This window comes from Centropristis striata, chromosome 2 (assembly GCF_030273125.1).
Source record: "Centropristis striata isolate RG_2023a ecotype Rhode Island chromosome 2, C.striata_1.0, whole genome shotgun sequence".
NCBI lineage: Eukaryota > Metazoa > Chordata > Actinopteri > Perciformes > Serranidae > Centropristis > Centropristis striata.
The window spans coordinates 5,659,226-5,685,969 of NC_081518.1; the positions used below are offsets into that span (position 1 = coordinate 5,659,226).

Consider the following 26,744-nt stretch of genomic DNA (forward strand, 5'->3'; position numbering starts at 1 on the left):
GATTGCTGATAAATAAGAGGGTAAAGGCAAATATTAGAATAGCTGGAACAGTCTGGTGAGTTCAGAAAATTACACCACTACACAGTAATGCAACCTTTAAAAGCCGAAAAAGAAAACAACATTATGATGATTATGACATCCAAAATATAAGAGGCTATCTAGTCTCCTAGGGGGTCACAGATTTACCAGGAAAAAAGTGGAAAAAAAGCAACTTTTTTTTCTCGCAGATTAACCACTTTAAATCTCATAAATCTGTGCATTTTTTTCTCGTAGATTTGCCACTTTAATCTCGTAAACTTTTTTCTCAAAATATTACCCCCCTGCCCCGTATGTTTTTTACACAGTCCACAGTCCACATTCTGGCTGTATGTAAAATTCTCCAATATTCTCTAGGGTTGAAATTTGGAATTTGCAAGTATTTCAATGAATGCCCTATTAAGAGATAAGCATCTATAATAATTGGCTATTTAATCAGAAAACTGTGATAAAAGACAAAGAGTAAAACTATAAAATTGTGATGATGAAAAGAGCCGAAATGTATCATTCATCATCACCGCCTCTTGTGTTTCCGTATGATTTTTTTTTTGATGTTATCGATTTGATTAAAAAGCAGAAGTACCCGCCCACCTGCTCTGTCGTCATCTCGCCTCCTATAGTCGCCACGTACAATTCAACGTAACCCAACTTGCTTGTCCGTTTGACGGACAGCTGAACCGACCAGTGAGGTTAACGCCAACACGAAGACCAACCTAACATGCTAACTAGCGAGCTAGCTGCCGACACAGCTCCAGCTGAGAGGCACCGACGGAAGGAAAGCCGAGCAGATGAGGTCCAGGAATAATAATAAAGTGAGTTTACAAGTGACGACTATTAATTTGTGCTCTTAAGCGAGGCTGTTAACATTACGTTTAGTGTCGTGAACACGTAACGTTAGCTGCGTTGTTCAGACCGACCGCATACATGAGCAGTTTAGGTGCTTGATGCTCATTAGCTAAATCTGTCAGTGGTCATGCTAAAGCTAACACCAACAGCTTCCTCTTCTTATTAATAGCAGCCAATTAAGTGCAACCTATGCCGGTTAGAAGAGGGGTTTTAATAAGGGTAAATGAGGAAACTGGCCACACAATAAAGAGACACATTGACTGTTTATCTTCACATATTGTATAATGTAAATAATACTGTCATGTACAGCTGCTCTCACCTTAAATGTCCTATTCTACAGATGTGCTGGAGCCGGGCCCTCCTCACCGGCTGGCTTCTGCTGCTGGTCCAGCTGCTGTGTTTAGAGGCAGTGCCCATCAGTATGGACAAGACTAAAGTCCAAGAACCAGAGCAAAAACCAGAAGAGCCTCCAGCTAGTGTGGTAAGATCACACATGATGCACTTCTCTGTGTATTGCTTGAAATTAGAGCTGCAACAATTATTCGATTAATCGAACAATAATCGATTATTAAATTAATCGTTAACTATTTTGATAATTGAATAATTGGTTTGAGCAGTTTTTTCAAGACAATAAGTCCAAATTCTCTTATTTCAACTTCTTGAATGTGAATATTTCTGGTTTCTTTGTTCTTTTATGACAATAAACTTAATATCTCTTTGGTTTGTGGACAAAACAAGATATTTGAGGACATCATCTTGTGGTTTGGGAAAACACTGGTGTTTTTCAACATTTTATTGACCAAACAACTAATCGATTAATCGTTTAAATAATTGACAGATTAATCGATAATGAAAATAAAAGTTAGTTGCAGCCCTACTTTAAATGAATGCAAGGAGTTTGCTGTGTGTTTTTTGGTGCACAAGAACAAATAATGTACTAAAAATAGAAATGGAGATTAAGGCAAGTACTGTGAGTTAAAAACAGCAGCATAAAGCCGTTTGCAAATGTAATACAGGAAGGTGCAAGTTCATAGTATTAATATATGCAAATTCATCCCAAAGCATAATTCCTGTCCTTCTATGGTCATGCTGTCTAGCACTACAATTATTCTTCTCATTTTACAGATTTCGCAATAAACTGCCCAGGAGCTGATTGGTTCTAAATTTTCACATCAAATTTCTGATCTGGCTTTGATGAATGAGTAGTAGTTCTGCTTTTGTCAATCAAGCAAGAACCCAAATCCTTGCACAAGCCTTTCAAACATGGAGAGTTTTCTCTTTTTTTTGTTTGTTTCATAGATAGAGATAAATCTATAGAAACACCCAAATGCACACGCTGTGGCATCAATTTTTGTTTTTTGTTGGATTTTTTTCTGTTGTGCAGCCTCTGTAATGCTGCTTTTTAGGCTACTGTTTAAAATGCCATCTCATACAGGGAAAACAAGTTCTTAATATATTCAGTTTGCACTGCTGAGCACTGTATAAAACAGTAACAGTTTTTACTGAGAGTACGGATGGATGGATCACAGAGGACTCTGGTTAACTGAACTGGTTAAAGAGAGACTAAAGATTATCTTCTAACTAGGGATTTAAATTGCAGTCTGAACCAAATGTTTTATCTTTGATTCTGATGAATCAAAGTACAGGAAGGTTCCCAAACAATGCAGTCATTCCAAACCTGACAACACATATTATTATTATACAATTTTTTTTTCAAACTTCATTTTTTGTGGCTGGAGGTCAGAGAGAGTAAACAGATTGTAGTTATGTGGCAGCATATCAGCAGGCAGTAACCAAGAGAGAGCTTTGTAACAGCACCCCGGCTTATTAAAATGAGAAACTGCCTGATGTCTCATTGTGCTACAATTAAATTAGCTCAGTTAGACACTCACACTCACAACTCATGATCCCACAAATCCTTTTTATCATCAGTGCAACAGCTCCAGATGTTGTAGCTTTGTGGATGCACAGATTGGAGTCTCTGATTTCTGCCTCAGGAAAGGTTTGCCCATGTTAAATGTTGATATGTTGGCTTAACAGAGCGTAAACAAATACCATGCAGATTCTGTCTTACGTGAGAATATGTACAAATGCAACCTTTTTATCAGAGAATAAGTAAAGTGGCCTTTAACCACACAACTGCTGCAGCATATGGCAATACGCAGAAGGCAGCAAATACAGTTTATAGACATTCAAAATAAAAAACATCTCTCTAAAACAAATATCTGGACTGATGTTGTTCAGCAGATAGGCATCCTGTGAAGTACATCAGATAATAAAACACAAAAGTGGTTATTGAATGACAACTTGGTGTGTGATCTGTAATATATTACGCTCTTCATTGACATTTAATTTGTTACATTTTATAGGACACAGGTCTCCACTATGACCGCTACCTCAGGGAAGTCATCGATTTTCTAGAGAAAGATCAGCATTTCAGAGAAAAGCTCCACAACACAGACATGGAAGACATCAAGGTATAGTGCTTTTCTTTTCTTTTCTTTTCTTTTCTTTTCTTTTCAACTCTTATAAGCATGGTGTGGAGTTTCCACTAAGTCTATATGAAGTAGTAAATCATTAATCTGACTGATCGATTATTGGCCTTCACTTGTCCAGGAATGTGATAAAGTGTCTGGGAAAATAATGGATTTTTTGAGGAATGCTGACAGTCTACCAATAACTTCTTGTTGTTGTTTTTTTCATTTAAAGTTTACAGAACAATCCTAGTGAAAGGTTAATTGTATCTGTTTATCACATGAACTGCTACAATCCCATGTTTTAAATAACCCAAAGTAACACACATTCATTCATGTATAATCCAGCAAGGCAAGCTGGCCAAAGAGCTGGACTTTGTCAGCCATCATGTCCGAACAAAACTGGACGAGCTGAAGAGGCAGGAAGTAAACCGACTCCGAACTCTGATTAAGGCCAAGCAAGACCTTGAAGGAGGGAATGGTATGTTGTGCAACCGAATTTATATTTCATTTTGATTTATATTTTAAGAAATATGCAACAACATAAATAGTGAATAGAGGTAAATAAATGATAAGGAAAACTCTGTGTTCTGTATCTCAATATGTTTTTATTTATGCCATCAATCACTCTCTGAATAGACATCGCAGTGGACCACCAGGCTCTGCTGAAACAGTTTGAGTACCTGAACCACATGAACCCACATACGTTCGAAGTGGATGACCTGGATCGGCTCATCAAATCGGTAAATCTAATAATTTCTTCATGCCATAAAGTAACGACGTGTTCATACAATCCTTCTAATTTAAACTGCCGTTGACATTTTTTCAGAGAAGCACTTGGTTATATGGAAAGTACAATTTTTACAGAAATGTTGTAACTTGGGAAAGTAGAGTGCTGCAGTACAGAAGACCACACACAAGCTTTTTTATAAGGCTATCAATAATAGCTAAAGAATGACCCTGTGTATTGTGGATTGTAGACAGCGCTACAGTTTGTCCAGGAAGGAAAGGAAGGTTGTAGTCTGTGTAGAGAACAGCAGGGTCATTATGGGAGCCTGATGTACCATCTGCAGCCAGTGGCATGTGCTTTTCATTATCAGCACAAATACTCAAGAGATTTTTTTTAACGTAAATGGGACAGTTTAGGCCTGCTCCTGTATCTCAGCTGATGTTTACAGGTAATTAAATCTCTTATTAATGGTTTTTGAAATGCCTTACATATGTTTCAAGTTTTTACACATTGGTTTTCATACGAAAACAAACCAATAGAAAATGAATGAAGCCTGGAGGGGTTAAAGGACTCAAAAATCTCAGTACAAAGTATCATATGCTGAATGCAGGCAGTTTAATAGACAAGCTTAGTTTAGCTTCCAGATGGTCTAACAACAGCAAAAAAATAAATAGTCCCCATAACTGTGAAAGGAAAACATTGGTATTTTTCAGCTTAGACTGTATTTTCCCATGTTTTTGTGTCTAACTAACTAATTGAGACAACTATTTTTGAAATTTCAGAAAGAGACTTTTTGACCAAGACTTGTGAATCAAAATCTTCTCCGTAGGGTCCTATGCAATCGCTCTAAAGGATTATAATTCTGCCCGTTTTTGCGGCTGCCAGCCAGCTGCAGCGCTTTGATTCAATACTGGACCAATTTCAAAAACTGCTGTTCCCATTAGTCACTTAGAATCAAAATGGTTGAAAGATACAGAAGTTTTCCTCAAAGTAGGACATTGCACCATATTAAGTTATTAATTTGAATATTTCCTCCATGTATCAAGGCCACTAAAGATCTGGAGAACTATGACAAAGAGAGACACGAGGAGTTCAAGAAGTATGAAATGATGAAAGAGCACGACAGACGGGAACACCTGAAATCACTGGATGACGATGAAAGGAAAAAAGAGGAGGAGCACTATGAGGAGATGAGGAAGAAGCACGCCGACCACCCTAAAGTCAACCACCCAGTAAGTCTGTTCCAGGTGCACACAGAGGACAACATGACACTCAGAGATGATTTCTTTCTGTTTTGGCCAATGAAGAGAAATTCTCTTGTCATGATTTTGGGTTGCAATTTTTAGTTTGCATTATAAGAATTCAATTTCTGCAACTTACTGTACATGTTTGGTTTGGGGTTTCTGTGAAGTTCATATCCAGCATTCACATGTGAACTATATACAGGGTTCGTACGGGTGCTTGAAATCCTTGAAAATGCTTACATTTTAATGTTGTATTTTCAAGGTTTGAAAAGTGCTTGGATTTTGGATAAAGTGCTTGAAACTGCTTGAAATTCTTAGATAATCACATGTTCAATGAAAAAAATAACAAATTGAATATTGAGATTAGCAAACTGTACTTTTGGTTGTTAAAAGTGTAAAACCATCGCTGACGGTATGGTTGAGTGAAATTACCCCTTTTAGCATGTAAGTACTCATCTAAAACATGCAACTTACAACCGTTGTAAGGTCCTGGAAAAGCTTAAAAATGGATATTGAAAGTCCTTGAAAAGTGCTTGAATTTGACCACTCAAAAAGTGTATGAACCTTGTATATACCAGAATGTTGAAACGTGTTATTTATGCAGCTGTTATTCAAATGTGATTTTGCTTCCCTGTTGCAGGGTAGTCAGAATCAACTGAAGGAGGTGTGGGAGGAAGCTGATGGCTTGGACCCTGAAGATTTTGACCCCAAGACCTTTTTCAACCTGCATGGTAAAACCCTTTTATTTATGCTACATAATCTGCATCGTTTATTATGAAATGTAATATAAATTCTATGTGATATAACAGATAATGGCGTCTCTGTTCACCAGTCTTTCTTTTCCTTTACATACAGATACAAATGGAGATGGCTTTTTTGATGAACAGGAACTGGAGGCCTTGTTCACCAAAGAGGTAAATCATGAAGAAGTGGCATATAACAATTAGGAATGCTTCATTAAATGGTCTTTGCATTGACTGTTGGTCTCTTCTTATTTTTAGCTGGAGAAAATTTATGACCCCACCAATGAAGAGGATGACATGGTGGAGATGGAGGAAGAGAGGCTTCGTATGAGAGAGCATGTTATGAATGAGGTACAGGAAGCTGCACACAGTTACAGTTGCAGTGTTTTGCATGTTCAGATAAATACAAATCCCTTATCTATTGCCTTGACTCCAAGTCAAAGCATATGTGATTTATTTCTTTGCATAAAGCTCTTCCCTCCTGTCTCCCTCATAGGTGGATTCTAACAAAGACAGGCTGGTGTCTTTAGATGAGTTCCTGGTTGCAACAAAGAAAAAAGAATTCTTGGAGCCAGATAGCTGGGAGGTGAGACACAACATATTTTTTTAAATGGGGTTGAGGTACTGTCCATATTCAGTGTATCACCTCCAGTAGATTGTGTTTGTCTGCATTCTCCACTTTGGAGAAGCAGGCAGGAGCACTGACATGGAAGTTAAGCAGCTAAACTAAAAAAAATCATATATCAGCTAAGTGTATGCTATATTAAGAATGTTTCACTGCTTTACCATGAAGCTGTAAACAGTAATTAAACAATAATTATAGTTTGCAAGTATTGTTGTGTGAATCAGAACTAGCTCTTTAAACTCTAGAGTCACACATTAACACAAACTAAATAACCAATCAAGGCAGCAGTAGACCAGCAACTGTCATTTTCTGTGAGGGAAAATTACTGTTTTAGTTAAAGCGGTCTGGTGGCTTGTAAATGAGCAGATAACAGCTCCAGTTCCTGTTGAAAGGGGCTGTCTGATCTCAAGGTAAAGTGGTGACAGTATTCTAAATGTAGCATACCCTTCAACTAACATTGATTATGTTTTTAAGTGGGACTTTTTTGAGCTGGTTTATGTATGTTTTGTTGTTGCCCCCTTCCTCAGCAGTACATTGCTTAGCTTTTGTTCTGTTGTGTCCCCTCTGTGCTCTGCAGACCCTGGAGCAGAACCAGGCTTACACAGACGAGGAGATGAGGGAGTTTGAGGAGCATCTTGTTCAGCAGGAACAGGACCTCAACCAGAAGGCTTTCGACCTCCAGAAACAGAGAGACGAGCTGGAGAAACAGCAGGAGCAGCTTAATGCACAGAAAATAGAGCTGCAACAGGTAACGAGTGGTACACTGTTGTTTGAAATATGGTAGTTGCAGGTGCAGTTTACCACAGAAGCTGTAACAGTGAATACTGTCATCCAAACTTTATGCTATGAGTTTATAAGAAAATGTAGTTTTATAGAGGTTTCATCTCAACAACATGCTGGAATCTCAGCGTGACATGTTCTGACTTCACTAAAGATTTATTTTCTTGACCTATAATAATGTTTTATTTATGTTTGGTAATGTTTTATTTATGTTATCAAATTGCTGTGACTATCCAGAGTGCTGTGTGCACTCACCAGATAAAATAAAACCTTTTATGACACTCATTACAGGCAGTTGAGCATATGGAACGGCTGAAATCACAGAAAGTAGAACCCCCTCCAGAGGTTCACGGTGAGTTTGGATCGCATCATTTTTCCCTTTTGATAGATGAATGATTTTACTCCCTGATGTCTAAGAATGTAAATCTGCTTCTTTGTTACAGTCGAAGGAAATGCTCTTCCAGAGATAAATGCAGTTTACGACCAGTTACATCATGAACAAGAGGCCCAACATCCTGAACAAGGGCATCAACCTGAACCCCATGTTCCTCAATATGCATCTCGGGAACATCATGAACAACAACCACAACACCATGAAGACCTGGCCCAGCACGGCCTCCCCCAGGCACACCAGGATCTGCCACCAGGCCACCAAGAAGCTGCACAAGGCCAGCATAACTTTCCATAAGAGTGCTGTCAGAACTTGAACCTCCACAACCAGACTTTGCAGCCCCTCCACTCCAGTGTGCAGAGGAACAGCTCCTCCTGAGTTTTAGACCACTTCAACCAGCATGACTTGGGGGTGTGGAGGACACTTGTGATGTAGGAGAGCAGCACAAAAGGAACCCCTGCTGAATGATACACGTGTTTGATAATAACTGTAATCCTCGGATTACATAACGGAATTACAACAGTAAAATCACCAACCAAGGAGGTGCATCCTAAAATGTGCATATTTACATTTTCAAGGAGTGTTTGAATACAGTTACAAATTATCAACAATGTTTGGTAATACAATTATACAAAAAAATTTAACTTTGGTGAGCTTTCTTTACCTGCTGTTCCAAGTACACAACATCTGACAGTGACGTGCAACTGGCAGTGAGAGGGATAAGGTGTAAAAAGTTATTTAAATTTTATTATTTTGAGTTTTTATTTTCTGTCTTGACTATCAAGATTCCCCCAAACATCTATATAAAAAAGAGGACATTAGTTTACATGTGTGAAATGCTTTCACTGGACTGTCAGAAACTTTTGAAATTCAGTGCAAGACACATTTTAAAGATTTTCTATTAATAACCTAAAGAGCAAATGAGGCATTATGGCAATTTAACAATTATACAGCATCTTGATGCTCAACCCTGAACCACTTGACTTAAAACGTAAAAGTAAGGACTTCTTGGTGCAGACGCATACAATATTTTGTTGTCATCATCCACAAGGGTCCGGTCAGATCCTTGAAGAAAATCTATTTAATTTCCATCATGTTCAGCCACTATTGTCAACAAATATTACAATATTTTAACCAGAAATGCCTGCATGAAGCCACACTGCTCAGAGTCCATATACTTGTCAATGATTTACCAATACTTTTGCTACTTTTCTAAAGGGACACGTTGGTACTTTTTCAACCTGGACCCTATTTTCCCACAAATTGGTAAAAATGTTAATAAAACCTGTTTCTTTACCTTATGCTTGAATCGATCTGTTTACTAAGTCTAACCATGTCTCACTTGTAGTAAATGTGTGTGTGAAATGCGGCCTCCTACATTGCCAGCTAAATATTAAGCCATGGCATTGAAAATCTTCAGAATAAGACTCTGTATCAAAAGCAAGCACTTTTAGGTGCAACCTGTTCTGCGGCTGCAGTGCTCTCGTTACATATTGAACCAATTCTTGTCCCCTTTTCTCACAAAGACACACAAGTGTGGTAAAATAGGGTCAAGGTTGAAAAATACATGTTTTTATGAGGTTTCTGGTTGTTCTCCTAACCTGTCAGTCATTAACCTACCATGAAAACATCATCTTTCCATGTGTGTAGTCAGATTTTCTACAGTTGAAAATGTTGTGCTCTGGCTGAAAAGACGTCAGGTACCGGACTACAGAAATGAGCCATTTTTTCACCACACTAAAGCTGCTCTCCACTGACTTGACATCAAAATAAATAAAGGTGATAGGTTCCTTAAATAAATAAATAAAGATGGGTGTGGAACATCACTTCATTTTATACATATATCCTCTACTTTATTACAGTTCAAAGTCCTGCAGGTACTTGTATGGAAGTTTTAGGCTACTTACAGGATGTTGGATCACTGAAATAATACATTTGTGTTGGTACACTCAACAGTAGGATGGGCATTTTAATTTTGGTCTTTTTTTTGGTCAATACACAACATGTGTATGTGACATGTTTATGTATGAGTCTATCATAATTTATCATGATTTTTAATCTGTTTTAATAGAACAGTTTTGTTGATAACAGTGCAGACTTTTACTGGTGTTTTTCATCAAAGTTTTGAAAGCATCAAAGTAAATTGTTGATGCAATTGGTGGATTTGGTTAATTATTTCAGTGAATTTAAAGATTTTATCAGGTAGAAGGGCAAAGCTCTAAATCAGTCAGAGATGATTTTGACATTGCCAGTCTTTTTATTGTCTGATTAATATTGTCAAAGTGTGGTAGTATGAAAATCTCTGGATATACTTGACAACCAGATGTGTATTACTTGGCCCTAGTTTGAAAAACTTGGCATGGCATATTTTCCCCACAGATTACCAGTTTGGTGTCATTAATGTGCTATCCAGGTTGTTGTTTTCTTGTAATGTGTTTTTTTCTAGCTGGCAGACTGTGGCAACCAGAGGTTTCCTTATTTCCATTCTAAACTGAAGGAGGATTCAATTTCACCCAGTGAGAAAACAGGTCTGCCATGTTATTTTCTTTACACAAAGCCTAGATATGGAGTATGTGACTTTTTTTTTGCAGTGCCATTTGTTTTCTGTGTGCCAAGTGTTTCTTTGAGACAATACTGCATCATAATTTGCACAAAATGTACCGATTGTGTTTTCTGATGGCTTGCTGCTGGATTAATTAGTCATTTGACAGTACTGTACGTCTCAGTTCAAGATAAAAACAGTTATGACCATTCAGTTTGTGAAGCAGATTTTATCACTTAATGACGACCTATCAAACTCTTACATTGTAAAACAACTGTTGAGTAGGAAATGTAAAGTAATGGCACCTTATTTACATACAGACTGCAACCACTTTTCACTGGAATTGTCTCTTTTCTACAAAGTTTTGCAATCAAAGTAATGCGAATAATGCTGTAAATCCACACACAGTAGCTTTAAGTACCTGATTACACTGAAAGATGATAAACTAATTACAGATATACTATTAACAGACTGTTAATGGTTTTAAGGACAGAGCCAAACCACCAACAATTGCCTTGTCTTGTAAAAGCACAAAGGATTTAAAAAAGTGTAAATTATAACTTCAAATGTACATCAAAGCAGGAAAATAGTATCCTTAAACATAAGGTAATATAACACAACTTTATTGAAACAGTCTCAACCAATAACATCAGCGTACAAAGAGGTGATGACGCGAGAGGTGACAGAGGGGTAAAAAAAACAAAAAAAAAACAAAATGCCTTAATGAAAATTATAAGATCGAGGGAAAAGTGGCTGACAGCACAGGGCACAAAAAAAAAAAATCATTGTCATGGAATCAGATCGACAGTGGCAGGGTATTTTTTGCATTTATTTTGTACAAAAAATAAATTAATGAAATCTTTCAAGTTTACAGGAATATCTATTTGTTGTTTTATATCACACAGACTCGCTGATAATCCTACATGTGGTGAAGTTCAGCATTTTGTGTTAGAACATTAAAAGGATCTAGACAGACCAAAGCAGGCTGACTCTGATAAGTAGGCCGAGAGTTAAAAAAATAAGATTACCAATGAGAAACGAAACATTGTTATAAAAGTGAGCTGGGGCGAACACATTCAAAAATCCTGAATGTTAAACGTGGCGTGACTTGGCGGTCCTGATCTTCCTTTAGGACCGCATTGCTTGAGCATTCCCTCTGGACAAACCTCGAGGTCCCTGGGCTGCTCCCCGCTTGTAGTTTTGCTGATAACCCTCCTTAAAGAAACAACAGGGGTTTACAAAAACTGTCAATTTGAATATGTAATGACAATGCACTGAATATGCTTTTTGTGGCATAAAGTGTATTTAAGATAATGAAAGAAGGTTTTACCCGCTGGTAGGTGTTATTGGAATAGTCCCGAGACGTGTTATACTGGGTTTGACCATAACCACTGGGAGCATTTGAGAAAGGAGGGCGATAGCCGTCATATCCCCCTGATGACAAAAAACTCAAGTAAGTACATTTTATTTATAAACATGGCATGACATGAATATACTAAGTGCTGTGATGATGAGAATGTATCTTTTCTATTTACTATTTATTGAGATGAGATGATGAGAATGTATCTTGTTATTAATTATGCTTTTTTTTTAATGAGTCTAGTACGTGAGTGCATTGGTTTTCGTTGTATTTCTGTGCAATGACAAATTAATCTAAAGTGCTTTTCACAGGAAAAAAAAGTGCTTTACAAGGGCATAAAAACAACATGCAGGCAAACAGAAAAACACAATACATCAAGAAAACATAATTAAAGCCTGAACGTCTAATTGACAAGGTACTAAAAACAACTAAATGCCTGTCAGATATAACAGATATGTCTTAAGTTGACATTTAAAAGAATCCACAGATACTGGGGACCGTATCCGTTGAGACCGTTTGGGAGCTATTGATTCAAAGGCTCGATCACCCAGAGTCTTAAGGCGGGTGCGTGGGACTGACAATAAATTGAAGGTGTTTGATCAGAGGGAGTTAGCAGAGGGATATGGCTGAAGTAGCTCAGTTACATATGCCGGGGCCAGATCGTGCAGAGCTCTGTAGGTAAGAGTGACAATCTTAAACTGGATCCTGTATGCAACAGGGAGCCAGTGAGTACAGGGGTGATGTGAGATTGTCCATCTGTCTTTGTGAGGAGCCTTGCTGCAGAATTTTGAATTGACTGTAGACGGTTTAAAGTGGACGTACTGAGTGAGGAGAAAAGTATGTTCCAGTAGTTGATACAGGATGAGATAAAGGCATGTATAAGCATCTCAAGTTCAGCATTTGAAATGAGTGTTCTCAGTTTGCTGATATTTCTCAAGTGGAAAAAGCAGGAAGCCAAACATGTAGTATGTCGTTACAGTGAATCACAAGGCAACATGTCTTTTTTCTCTCTTTGTTTGATGCTTGTACCTCTGAATCCATTAGAGGAGCCCCGGTATCCGTTCATCATGCCACGGCTGTTCCTGGGTCCGCCCCTGGGCACGGCCCTGCTGTTGTAGAAGGACTGGCCCGACTGGCCGAACCCTGCGCCTGGAGAGGACTCTTCATGGCCTCCTGCTGAGGGCATGACCTGGTCTTGAGGCTGGAACCCACCAACAACTAGACAGGAGTAAACAAAAGAGGAGATTTTGTAAGTCTATGACGCAAAATTGTTAATAATTTACTTATGCTTTCCGGTGAACGTAGAGGTGATGCCAAACTATTTCAACAGCTTTTGCGGATAAGTCAATGCTAGAGCCTCACCTGGCTGTAATGTCTCCTGGGGGATGGGCTGGTCTACAGAACTATCTGACGGGCTGCTAAAGCCCTGACCGTAGGCACCAGGGAACTGGCTGGGCTGCTTCAGAGGATCTGCTTGACCATCAGTGGTTGGAGGTACGGGTGCATTCAGATTAAATACCTGAAGAGAGAAAGACATGTTTTCTTTATAGCAATTACAATTTCCATTTCACATCTGGAGAGCAAGAAGAGGAGCTACGTCATGTTGCCGGATTAGATAGATTTTGCTGCTACTAATAACTGGCCTTAAATATTTGATTTACTTTGCTAAACCCCTTAGTCTGTACAAAAGGGCTGGAACCTGACAGTTTCCAACAGAATGCTTTAAATAAGCCCAAACCTGTTCACTGATCTACTGTTTACTGAGACATACCGCTTGCACTGACTGGAAGGGGGCAGCGTTGACATTGATGCCTCCAGTGTGGGTGGGTTTGGAGACAGGAGGGAAAGCAGAGGACAGGGAACATGGGGCAGGGGACTGCTCAGATGACAGAGACATCGAGCCCTATGGAGGGGGGAAGGAGGGAATTCACAAAGCAAGGAAACAAGGATTGTGGAGAGGTCAGTGGGAGAGACGGGATCTAGGATTTTTCACCTAAAAGCCCCCTTCTACCTTATGATCATATTCAAATTGTTGCAATATCTCCCTATAATACACAGTAAGTAAAATCAGGAAATGTCAGAGAGCATCACATTTAATCCACGTAGCAGCGTTTTTTTTATAATACAAGAAAATAACCTTTGCTATCCCTCTTTTAAACAAACCAAAACAACTGCTTCCTGTTGGGTTTCCCCTTTACTTACTTGTGAGGATTCCTGTGGTACAGGCACCGCACTTGTTTGAGGAAGTCTGGACTCCGACAGGGCTGTTTGGAAGAAAATAACATTAGGTAAAATGTTACTTACTGGTGTAATACAGTTTTAGGACAATACATCCACGCTACAAAAGCAGTAACCCAAGACCCCACTCAATAAATAGATTACCAATCTGTTCAGAGTAAACCAACTGGCACTCACTGGCAGGGCAGCCCATCTGCTGCAGATCAACAGTCTGCACAGGCTTCATGGGCTGGGCCGACACGATGGCTGGGTCCAGCGCCTGGCCGTCAAACTCCAACATAGAGTCCTGGGAAAAACAAACAAGAGTAAATGTACTGCTGCTGTGTCATGGATCAGATAAAGGGGCAGTGCAGTAACATTGAACTACCCTTCCAACTCAAAGATCTCTTATGGCAGCAACCATTTCCTTACTCAAGGCTTTGAAATGAGCCGCTGAGAAATTAAAGCAGTCCGAGTCAGAATAATTTTATAAATCCCTTACTAAAATATACTTTCTCTACTTATATTTAATTGGAATTTATTTTAGCTTGTTTTATTTCTTATCTGGCCCCATTTAATGGCTTTTACCTTAAGACTATTTCCTTGCGTTATTGTGGGTTTTAAATTTTGTGGCCAACATTATTTTTGGGTAATTGAAAAGTGCCAAAATACAACAATAATAATAATAATAATAATTTTCCACACTTGTTCTAGAGAGTCCTCTCTGCGCCTGACTGCTTGACAGTGACTTCCATGCAAAAGGAGACAAAGATTTCACAACATGAATCAATTACATATCTCAGGTTTATAAATAACACATTAAGTGTTCATGTCTGGAGCAGTAGCTGCACTGAGCTGGACGCGGCAGGAAGTGCTGGATCTTTTTACCTGCATGAAGTTGTACGTCCCTTGCATCTGGGCCATGAGGTCTTGCACTACCTGCTTCCTGACCACCGGGTCGGCGGGCGGAGGGGGAGTGCAATGATTCACAGTAACAGCTGGTTCTGTAACCAGCTGAGCAGGAGGCTGGTGCTGGAAGGAATTCACCATCTATTTGGCACACAAACACATGAGGGTGATTCTCATGAACATAGTACAGCTCATAGCAAAAATCCAAGAGCATTGAATACACCTGTTCTTTGACCCTTTATAACATATACAATCTAAAGTCACTGTTTAATACGAATTTTCAACCTATTTAAAAATCTTAAGGTATTTTCAGACAATTTTAGAGAGCAGAATTAATTACCATAACAATTTTTTTTTTTTTTTTAAACAACATCAAAAGGTTTTTTTTTTTTCTTTGGCAAGTGCAACCTTAAATATGGTCAAGGGTAGCTGGTATCACAAACATGTATTTTATCAAAATATACACATTTTAATGCACACAATTCTATCATTACTGTAACATTTAACCATTTTTTCTCATCAATTTTCATTCAGATTTTGTTATTTATACATTGTTAAAAACAATTATGTTTGATTATATTATGTTAAATAATACATTTTTAAACAAATGTTTATTTATTTTTATAAAGTTTATTAAATATTTATTGTAAGTAAGTGTGGGGAAACCATGACATTTTTATCTGGTCGTATTACGGTAATTAATTTGTGAATCAAAAATATGTTTTAAAAAATATAGAAACTATTATTTTAACACAAAACAATGAATTGTGCCTCATTATGGCTATATTCATTCATATAAAAGTGAAATATATTTATTTTAATAAAGTATGTCCTTATAATCTTCATAGACATAGTTTAGACTGGCTTCATGAGAATCACCCATGTGACAGCCACATTAGACTATGCACAAATACAAGGTGTTGAGAAATAGTAGATAGTGGCATTAAGAACCATGGTGATGCAGTATTATTATTATTACCTGAGCCTCCACTGTCCACTCCTCCACTTGGTCTTTGTCCGTACTGCTGTACGTAGTTTCTGGAATGAACTGTCTGTTTACAAACTAGAACACAAGAAAAAGTTAAAAATAAATAAGAAAATGTGATACAACAAAAAAGAAAAAAATAACAACGCTTCACTGCAAAAGGTGTGGTTTGAGGAATTCCTTATGCATTATTAATGTAGTATTCAAAAGAAAACTCACTTCTGTGGTTTCCACTTGAATTTGCTCTGCGTATTTCTCAGTAGCTGTTCCTTCTGGAGGAAAAAAAAGCAAATATGGAAACAGTTTTCTTACACGGTAAAATATTTTTACACACATATATGCTAATGTGCTGATAGTTACCAGGTTCTGATGGCGGCTTCACAGGCTGAGACTCAGCCACCACTGTCTGCTCCTCTTGCTCCTCTTCCTCCTCACACGTCCCATTCTGATGAGTCTGTGCTCTGTCAAAGTAACCACTCAGCAGCACTTTGTCCAGAGTGTCCTTCAGTGATTTGTCTAGACCGAAGACAACATGACAAGTCAAAACAAAACAAAAAGCATGGCCTAAGGATATCCACCTATATATAAAAGCAAGAAGCGTCTGTCTCTGTGTGTGTGTGTGTGTGTGTGTGTGTGTGTGTGTGTGTGTGTGTGTGTGTGTGTGTGTGTGTCTAGGGCAGGGGTTGGCAACCTTTTCCATGAAAAGAGCCATTGTTGGCCAAAAAACAAAAAGAAAAGTCCCTCTGGAGCCACATCTTTGAGCCTTATAATGAAAGTAATTTGCCAATTTTTCACTGCAAATCAAGCAAATCACTCAGTGTGAAGTACTGGCAGCTATTGTAAACAAATCTGTCTTTTCTGTTGTAGCTAGTTTTGGCAAAAATGTATAGGGCGAGGAGCCAGATGGTCATAGGCTATGATGCACATTTCAGTCGAGTTTTTTTTCCTGTCTCTATGGTACACATTTTTATAATTGGATAATGCAAGTATCACTACAATGATGTGGATTAAACTGTAGACAAATTCCATATATATTTTTTTGTCAAAGCAACAGGGAGCCACTGGAGAGGGGCCAAAGAGCCACATGTTGCTCTGGAGCCTCAGGTTGCCTACCCCTGGTCTAGGGCATATCTCTCTGACCAGGGTAACCTCAGATTTCGTATGTGGCTTGCGCATGGCACGAAGGTGTGCATCCTCGATTTTTCAAAATATCATTATTGACGTAGCACGTGTTGCATTGCACTGTTTCCGATCAGACGCCTTTCTGGGGAGCTCCGCCCCATTGTGTGATAGGCCTACACCTGGTCAGTAACACAATTCACTCTGGAGCGAAAGTCTATTCAGCCTACCTATCTTTTTGAGTTTTAAAGTGCGCAACAAGGTTCATTTTTCCAATAATATTCAAATAGTTTCCAGCGAATATCAATGTTCAGTGTGTATGTTCTGGATGGTGTGCGTACCTTATGAAAAGCAAGTGTTTTTTGGAGTTGCAGATGAATACATACTTCCTACGGGCACTGCACTAGCATATATACATGCATTTTCAAATTAATTATGTTTATGTAGTGGGGGAACAGGAACCATCAAAATACTTACACGTGGACCCTGCCACAGCCTTGTCTCGGCCCTCAAGCAAGTCCCACAGGTGTACCGAGGCCTCTTCATATTGCTCAGTCAACCTGCAAGTTACACAAAAAGGTAATTATACGTTTTGGTAGTACGCTATCAGCCCTCAATGTCAATATCCAGACTCGCTGTAACAGGTAGAACAATCAAATATTAGTGGCACCTCATACCTGACGTCATAGTTCCTATCAGGTCCAACCAGTTTGTAAAACTCATCAAGGGATGTGAGATCAGCGTCACTGAGCAAAGGGGAACCGGTGGCGTCGGGCCGTTTAAGGTCCTGCCGAACATTCTCATCCCCTAACTGGTCCAGTAAAAACTGAAGCTCCAAAACGGTCTTCAGCCGCCGCTGTTCGCCCTCTTCCCGCTGCAGCTGCTCTCGTCTAGCGGTCTTCTTCAGCGCCTTTTGAATCTAAACAGTCAGACATGTTTTGGTGCATTTAGTTTCACATGGTTTCCAAAACAATTCATTACCTCATCAAGTTTCACTCTGTACATTACTGCTCTTCTAAAACTTAAAGTGAACAGGGTTGTACGTGTCAATCACTCTCCTGTTCTCTTCAAGGAACACTCCACCGTTTTTTCATATTAAAACATGTTATTCGGTCAAGTAAGACGAGTTGATACAGACCTCTTGCGTCTCAATGCGTGCACTCAATCGCCCTGGCGCGCGGCGCCACTTGGCTAGCACTTAGCTTAGCCCAGTTCATTCATTAGGATCCAAACAGATGGACAGTTAGAAGCGACCAAACTCCTCCACGTTTTCCCTATTTAAATACAGCTACACGAGTAGTTAAACGACCAAGTATGGCGACACAAAATAAAACGTGGCGCTTTTCTAAGTGGATAAAAAGGAGAACTATAATGTATGGCGGAATAGCACTTGGGAGCACTTCGACTCGGCGCAGTAATATCATCACTCCTGAAAAATCTTCTCCCCCTCCCTCTCCCTCTCACTTCCGTCAACAGAACCAACGTGAGCTGCACCAGGAGTAGTAGTTCGAGCAGAGCTGTCGAAGTATCAGGTTGTAGGAAGATATTTGTGAACAATCATGGTTATAACGTGCATCGTAAAGGGTTGCGATAACAAGCTGTTGACGGAAGTGAGAGGGAGCGGAAGTGAGAGGGAGGGGGAGAAGATTTTTCAGGAGTGATGATATTACTGCGCCGAGTCGAAGTGCTCCCAAGTGCTATTCCGCCATACATTATAGTTCTCCTTTTTATCCGTTTAGAAAAGCGCCACGTTTTATTTTGTGTCGCCATACTTGGTCGTTTAACTACTCGTGTAGCTGTATTTAAATAGGGAAAACGTGGAGGAGTTTGGTCGCTTCTAACTGTCCATCTGTTTGGATCCTAATGAATGAACTGGGCTAAGCTAAGTGCTAGTCAAGTGGCGCCGCACGCCAGGGCGATTGAGTGCACGCATTGAGACGCAAGAGGTCTGTATCAACTCGTCTTACTTGACCGAATAACATGTTTTAATATGAAAAAACGGTGGAGTGTTCCTTTAATGACCCGCAATATTTGAAGCTTTTCTAAAAGAAGTCTCTATATTGTAATTTTTTCTTATGATGGGTTGTTATGATATGCAGCCTCCAGTCTTATCCCTGGAGGACAGTATCAGTTACAACAGGTCATGGTAACCATAATATTTCCAAGCAAGATCTTGATAAAGAATTTGCTTTTATAAGACTGACTGAATAACTGAGTAGGAGTAGAGTTTCCTGACTTTGTAAGCAGTAAATGTTACTCAAGGGCAATATCACACTGATAAAACCTTTGAATAAAAAGTATTATAATTGATTAGCGAACAACCTTAACTCAGGACTCACCTCTTGACCCAATGCCAGGAAGTTTTTCTGCAATTCTCGAGCAAAGTCAAGGTTGTTGGTGATCTCTTGGTACTTTGTCAAGGCATCCTGCACATACATCATGACAAGAGAATGTAGATTATTCAAACATTTTACTCTAATAGAACAAATACAGATGCACTGATTTCCAGAATGTTGAGAAAACTGATGGGATTTTCCTTTTTTTAAAAATAATATTTATTTGTCATTAAATGTAGGTGTATAACATTTTATAGCATTTACATTACTAAAAACAAAGCTGTATACACAACTGCTATTGTTTGATCTTACCAGCTGATCCTGATTCAGTTGTTCTCCCTTACTCTTTCTTGCCTGACAGTCATCCAGCTTGGACTGTAAGAACGTTGAGAAACACAAAATGAGAAACTGACAGAAGACATATCCTTGCATAACAGAAACTGATCTCTTGCACAGTTGGATGATGAAGCCTCAATTATTAATGTGGTTTTATAAGTGAAGTTGGATCTAATCAGAAGAGATCTCTTTTTTTGAAGGAAAAACTAGGGCCAAGACCATTATTTTAACCAAGACAGACAGATAATTGGATGCTGTCTGCAGAAAATGGGGGCAAACTCTCTGAATCTTGAAAATCCAAAATACTATTTAGTAGAACTTCTAGGTGAAATGAAAGCCATTTTATGAGCAAGCTGCTATTTTTGCTTTTTTTCTGCATTCATTTTAACTAATCAGCTGTTAACACTGGTTAACAATTTACTAGAAGACTTCCCTTAGGGATAATTATGCCATATTCTTTGGGATGGGAAGAAAGCCTGTTCAACTACTGCACATTTTCAAAACAAAACACAAATCTGCTTTGACTTAAACAAGAGAATATAATGTGAGGAAGGTATATTTTTGATTTCTAATGAACTAGTAATACCTTTTTCTTTTCCATGTTGCGGACCTTCTTGTCAATCACAGCAAGAATCTGTTTCATGGTCTCAGTATTACTTGCATTTCCCATGTCTGTTATGGCAGACTGGACAGCATTGTTGCCAACCGTCACTGAAGGCATCTATGGAGAGAGAATATATGATACATGTTATATTTCTAGTCCTGAGTATAAGCAGAGACAATGGCGATGTGAAGCCGAAAGTGCACGCGGTATGGACTGTAGTGGTCGACCGATACAGGTTTTTTTAAGGCCGATACCGATTATTTTGACATCAGTTTTAACCGATCCCCCATATGTGCTGCTGATTTTTTTTGGGGTTGATTCTTGAAGCCGATATTGCTTTTTCTCCCTCCATTTACATGATAAAAATGACACAATGATAACAAATTTTACACAAGTCTCAATTTAAACAAAAAAAAGAAACGTTTATTAACAAAACATATTAACAGTTGGATAGCAAACAATGTGTATGTTGTTCTAGGCCTCGAGGTGGTGGCGCCAAAGATGATGTGTTTTTGCATAGTTATTTCCCACAAAATAAATATTTTTTGGCTGGGGCAATGGTTTTTATCACAGCCTTGGATATGTCAAAGATTAGCGACAAAATAGATTTTTAGTTTTTGTGTAGTGTCAAATTTAAAATTTACTACCCTTTCAGGCCATTCGGGCTGAAAATGTCCACTTCCCAAAAAAATACTATAAAAGCTTTACAGGTTAATATATTTTCTACTTTTGTCTGTATAAACTTCTTAAACAACTTCTGCCCTGTTCAAAACTACCAAACATTCAAAGATTTTGAGGAATTTAACCCTTTAAATGCCACGTTTGATTGCACGATGTCACGGTTTTTCAAAGAAAAAACACAAAAAAATTGAGTTATTTTCCATAAAATAAATCATTTTTGGCTGGGGCATTTGCTTTTATCACAGCCTTGGATATTTCAAAGATTAAGAACAAAATTTATTTTAATACATTTTTAGAATTATGTGTAGTGTCAAATTTAAAATGTACTACCCTTTCAGGCCATTCGGGCTGAAAATCTAGTAATATATATATATATATATATATATATATATATATATATATATATATATATATATATATATATTACTAGATATAAGTATAATTATATATATATATATATTACTAGATATAAGTATAATTATATATATATATATATTACTAGATATAAGTATAATTATATATATATATATATATATATATATATATATTACTAGATATAAGTATAATTATATATATATATATATATATATATATTACTAGATATAAGTATAATTATATATATATATATATATATACTTGCACTACTGTACAGTTAGATCTGCATTTTTTATATAATCCATACCTGTATATAGTGCATTTTTTTTATATAATTCATTACTGTGTATATTGCACTATGATTCTCTTAATTACTGCTTAAGCACTTTTGGTTAGATGCTATCTGCATTTCGTTGCTTTGTACTTGTGACATGTGCAATGTCAATAAAGTTTAATCTAATCTAAAAAAAAAAAAAATCTCCACTTCCAAAAAAACGCTATAAAAACTTTACAGATTAATTTTTTTTCCTACTTTGTTCTGCATAACCCTCTAGCTAGCCGCTAGCCTTATGGAAACCGTCACAGCTGCGAACAGTTAGGTTTAACTAACGTTAAATGTCAGTTGATGTTGAAAATTTCCTTTTTGTCGTCGTTAGAAAGCCCGAAACCTTTCACTGGTTCAGGATGAATGATAGCTAGCTAGCGTTACATCAAATGAAATGTATGAATCAAACCCTGGTCCTAATCTCTGTCCCATTGTTAGCTGAGAAGCTAGTTAGCGGCTAATGACCCGAGGTAACCGGATGTCAGTGAAAATAAAATAAATAAAAGCAGTTATTATATGATCGTACAAAAGGAATGTCGTCGAAATAACGTTTATAAGTCGACTCGAACAAAGACGATTCGACACGCTGCGACAACTCGTTTTTTTGTGTCTCGACTCGAGATGACTAAAGGCGATTTGTTACACAAAAAACCACGTTAAACGGCCGATTGTCGGTGATGACATGAATCTCATACCTTTATACTCTTTGTCTTCAGAGAGATTGCCTTTGTCGGATTTAACGTTAGCCGTAAACGAGCAGTCTGTATCTTTTAGTTTCAGAGGTGTTTTTCTAGAAGGATGCTCCGGCTCTCACAGTAGCCAATGGCTGATTAGCTGCGGAGCTAACGGTAGCGGCTACAAGGACCCCTCTTCTGCCCTCAATAATGCCTGAGTGTAAAAGATTTATATTAACCCATAAGACAGGGATGGGCAACCTAAATGCTGGAGGGGGCCACAATTTTTCATCGACACTACCATATGGCCACATATAGGACCGTGCACTTAACCAGAAATGGTGAAACTGCAATTTTAAATATGTTTACAGTGCAGTAACTTAGCATATTTCATGCTCAAATGCATGTATGACAGTATAAATAGGAATACAAAAGGTTTGAAGCAAATAAAAAATAACCACTGACTGTGATTTCTTTCTTTTTTTCAGTGCAAGAACAGCAGACCAACATTAATAGCAATAAACAATTTTGTGCATTTTTACACTGCACTTTTAAGATTTCATGCTCAAATGTATGTAGTTGTACTGAGGGCCATTTCAAGTGAGGGTGCGGGCCGTATGCGGCCCCCGGGCCTCCAGTTGCCCATCCCTGCCATAAGAACCCATGGTGACACCTGTGTAACAAACACTTTAAATCTTCTAGAATCTCCCATAACGTCACCCTGTTAAAATAATCGCCTAACTCATTTTTTCAAGTTTTGCAGGAAACACAAAAAACTTCACCAAAAGTGTAACATATGACATTTATTGATCATATTGGCATAGTAATAGCACTGTGTGTAAAGTATGTAACTTAAGAGAAATAAGTGACACAAGCCTGTCAGAAACATGATATGACAAGTATCATGAGCATTAATGTTACTTCAAAGTGTCATTAATGTTCATGACACATCCCATGTCATGTTTATGACACGCTCATGTCACTCTTATGTAGACACCTTCACCAGTCACAAAGGCATGTTCAAAAAATTGCCTAAGTCACATTTTATTTTGACTTAGCCATAATAAATCCGCTTAAGTCACAAACTTGACATAGGCCATTATCTTAAAGGGGTAAAATCACATTATCTGATCAATTGAGGATGTAGGCAATTTTACCATAGGTGGCCATCTATCTATCTATCTATCTATCTATCTATCTATCTATCTATCTATCTATCTATCTATCTATCTATCTATCTATCTATCTATCTATCTATCTATCTATCTATCTATCTATCTATCTATCTATAGCCTTCTTGTCAGAGACATATACTGTGTGATCCTTCAGGAAATACAACACATTTATGAATGAAGAATTTTGTGAAAAACACCAAGTTTATTATTTTTTAAAGTGTCTTATTTTCTTGGATTTTTTTTTTTAAGAAACCAAACACCACATTTTCCCATAACAAATTACAGTAAAGTCTTTAAATATATATGATCAATGACAAATCTGTAAAGGTCTTGTACATTTTTTTTTTTGGTGTGAGAACAATGCCAAAATAGATGTGAAACAGTTTAAAGAGCAGTTTGTGTTAATGCTTTTTTAACATTTCTGCATGTAGTGATTGGCAGGGTAATATTTGTAAATAATTTTGAAAGACACCCTCTTAACTTTATTTACATCAAAGCATTTATGAGGATGCATTCAAACCTTCTTCCAATATATATCATTTACAAACCCTTTTCAACATAGCATGACATATGGAATAGAGAAAACATCTCTTTGTCAATTATCCTCCTGTGTGTTATATCACCATTTGTTTTAATGCTTGTTTTAATCTTAAAGACAGACACAAATAATCAAAAGACTGAGGTCATAATAAAGTGGTCCGTCTCACTTTTCATTGTGCTGGAAGATTTTTTTTTACCACTCATTCCCAACACAAACCCAAAAGTTTTACTTTTAAGTATTAAAAGCATCATGTGAAAGATTCACAATCTGAATCCAGTACTGTTCTTATAAACTGAGTGTAAAATTAGGTTAATAAAAAGAAAGAAGGTCCTCTGGTCGCAGTCCCATGATCTCTTCAGAACTATGATTACAAAGTTAAATCTCAAGAAAACATGGGCAGACTGGAATTTTTAAAAAAGCCTAGTAATGGCAAAGCATGAACACAAGATGGCGCAGGTGTCCCATATACTGGAACAGTATCACACTCAAAATGTGCTGAAAATCAATCTCTAACCAAATCCTGTATCTGGAGCCTCGATGTCAGGGTGTTGAGCTTCTGCATTAGTCTCTCTTGGTATTTTCTCTAGTTTTCAGTGCGTACAGAAGGTACAATGAATCAGCAACCACGTGGTGATGCAGACAGTAGTATTAACTGCTGAAATGAAAGAACTTTAAACAGTAAGTGAAATATAGAAGTGAAGTGACAATAACAAAATTTAATCAGATTTTTATACCATGAATACTATTTTTCCAAAACACAATCCAGTACACGTACAGTAGTAGTGCATATTTATTACTTATGGAGTAAAATCATCAGTGCCAGTGTTTGAATTATTCACATCAAAACTTAATTCTGTAAAATTTCATAGATTAAAAATGTGCAATTAACAAAAAGACATTTTTCTGAGTCGATATGTTCGACTCACTCTGTAATCTTCACAACTCTCAACTTTTATTCTATTTTGTCTGTCTGATAAAGTATTTTAGAAACACATTCATATTTTTGAAAGTTCAGATCTCTCACACGTTCCTTCACATGCTAAAATAACATCACAGTGATATCAAACCTTCAGAGTTTCAAACCTTTCCAATGAACTCTCACACTCAGTTTTGACACCTCCTCTGTGATCTCTGAGTCTGGCTCTCGGACCGACAGTGGGTACGTCTGTAACAAGTGGTGTGGGGGTGTACGGATATCTAGCTCCTCTCTCTGATGTGGGCAGCTGAGTAATGGCCGTACATCCTTCAGTGCTCCTCTCCTGCAGCACATCTGACTGGATTAAATATGTGCAGAGGATTTATTGGCTGAAAAACCACAAGAGCCCCACAAACACTTCGGCCCCAGACCACTTGTAGAGCAGCCCAGGCAGGGCTCATCTGCAGCCCCTCTGACTTCCCCTTTCTCTGTTTCTACCCTCCATACGTATCTCTCTGCCTTTTTCTCACACTCTTATTCACTTTAGCCACTATCCCAAAAGTGTTTTTATTTCATGACAAGTCACAAACACGGAGGTTGAGTCAGAATCTTGGGTGTTTCCAGACTTCTTTGGGGGGGATGAGGGTCTTTTTCCACTCACGGCCTCTCTTTAGTAAGTTGGGCAACATTAATAATTCATGGCCCACATGTGTTACAGACAGATTACAAGCATCTCCACTTAAGTACCATCATTATCATTATTACAGCCGGAGAATTTTATTCACCATCTAGCAATTTGAGATTCATGAGTTTGAGGTTTGATTTTGGATTGTGGTTCAAGGGTGGATTTGTTTACAATGCAGTCCCTTGGGACACATTATGATGATGAGTATCGTGAGTGCTTTGCATTTTAAAACCAATGCACAGTTTTCCTCACTGCAATGCTTTCACAATACCATGCCAGTGATGCTTTTGGTGATGGTTTCAATATCTTATAATGTCCTATACCACAGGAGGTTACTGTGAAAATGCCATCCATGCATGACCACATCTTCATCAAGGTAAGGGCCCAGTGGCTCCAAGCCTGTTGCTACGTAAGGCTGCATGGGGACCCCATGATTTGTTTGTTTTGTACAAGTTCTCCATCACAAGTTGTCATAGCAGCTGCAGAGGGAAAGGATGGTCTGCTGGCAATGACAGCAAACATCCATCAAGATACACACCTGTTAATGTCTGATTCTGGATGGCACTTCAGTTTTGTAGGTATAGTTTCTTTAGATAGATAGATAGATAGATAGATAGATAGATAGATAGATAGATAGATAGATAGATAGATAGATAGATAGATAGATAGATAGATAGATAGATAGATAGATAGATAGATAGATAGATAGATAGATAGATAGATAGATAGATAGATAGATTACTTTATTCATCCCCAAAGGGAAACTTGAATATTATTTCTAATTGTTGGGGTCTCTTACTACAGGTCTCATTCAAACCCTAACAGCTTTTTCTGTCTTTTAGTACTTCAAACCTGAAATAGAACAAAGTATTATAGGTGTGATAGCATGGAAAGCCTTTTAAAACTCCCAATAAAAGAATACTTCACCCAGAAGCTGATTATTTGTGTATTGGCTACTCACCGTGTGTTGCCTTGAATTTGTGAAGAAGACTTTTTTTCTGCATGCCGCAACAGTGAAAGGGGAATCCAAAAAACACAATAAGTCTTTAATAAACTGAAGTTTTAAGTTTTAAATAGTAAGGTTTGAGCAAAAAT

General features: G+C 37.9%; 2 protein-coding genes across 3 annotated transcripts; one reads left to right on the top strand and one right to left on the bottom strand.

Annotated features, from left to right (window-relative positions):
* Positions 1 to 720: 720 nt before the first annotated feature.
* nucb2a (nucleobindin 2a) lies at positions 721 to 10,620 on the top strand. Its single transcript, XM_059349099.1, has 13 exons — positions 721 to 848; positions 1,223 to 1,363; positions 3,252 to 3,359; positions 3,705 to 3,837; positions 3,996 to 4,099; positions 5,133 to 5,318; positions 5,971 to 6,061; positions 6,186 to 6,244; positions 6,332 to 6,424; positions 6,570 to 6,659; positions 7,276 to 7,446; positions 7,770 to 7,830; positions 7,922 to 10,620. Exons 1-13 carry the CDS (start codon positions 825 to 827, stop codon positions 8,164 to 8,166), a joined length of 1,506 nt encoding a protein of 501 aa, XP_059205082.1. The 5' UTR covers positions 721 to 824; the 3' UTR covers positions 8,167 to 10,620.
* Positions 10,621 to 11,018: 398 nt separating this feature from the next.
* caprin1a (cell cycle associated protein 1a) lies at positions 11,019 to 22,545 on the bottom strand. 2 transcript variants are annotated; one of them, XM_059349090.1, is made up of 17 exons: positions 22,354 to 22,545; positions 20,260 to 20,394; positions 19,650 to 19,712; positions 19,341 to 19,427; positions 17,679 to 17,920; positions 17,479 to 17,561; positions 16,243 to 16,398; positions 16,102 to 16,154; positions 15,877 to 15,960; positions 14,877 to 15,038; positions 14,187 to 14,295; positions 13,974 to 14,035; positions 13,543 to 13,674; positions 13,134 to 13,290; positions 12,801 to 12,989; positions 11,742 to 11,845; positions 11,019 to 11,626 (listed from the first exon to the last, which is right to left on the bottom strand). In XM_059349090.1, exons 2-17 carry the CDS (start codon positions 20,392 to 20,394, stop codon positions 11,540 to 11,542), a joined length of 1,905 nt encoding a protein of 634 aa, XP_059205073.1. In that variant the 5' UTR covers positions 22,354 to 22,545; the 3' UTR covers positions 11,019 to 11,539. The 2 variants fall into 2 exon arrangements, with proteins under 2 accessions (XP_059205073.1, XP_059205074.1); XM_059349091.1 differs by lacking the exon at positions 13,543 to 13,674.
* Between the last annotated feature and the right edge of the window lie 4,199 nt (positions 22,546 to 26,744).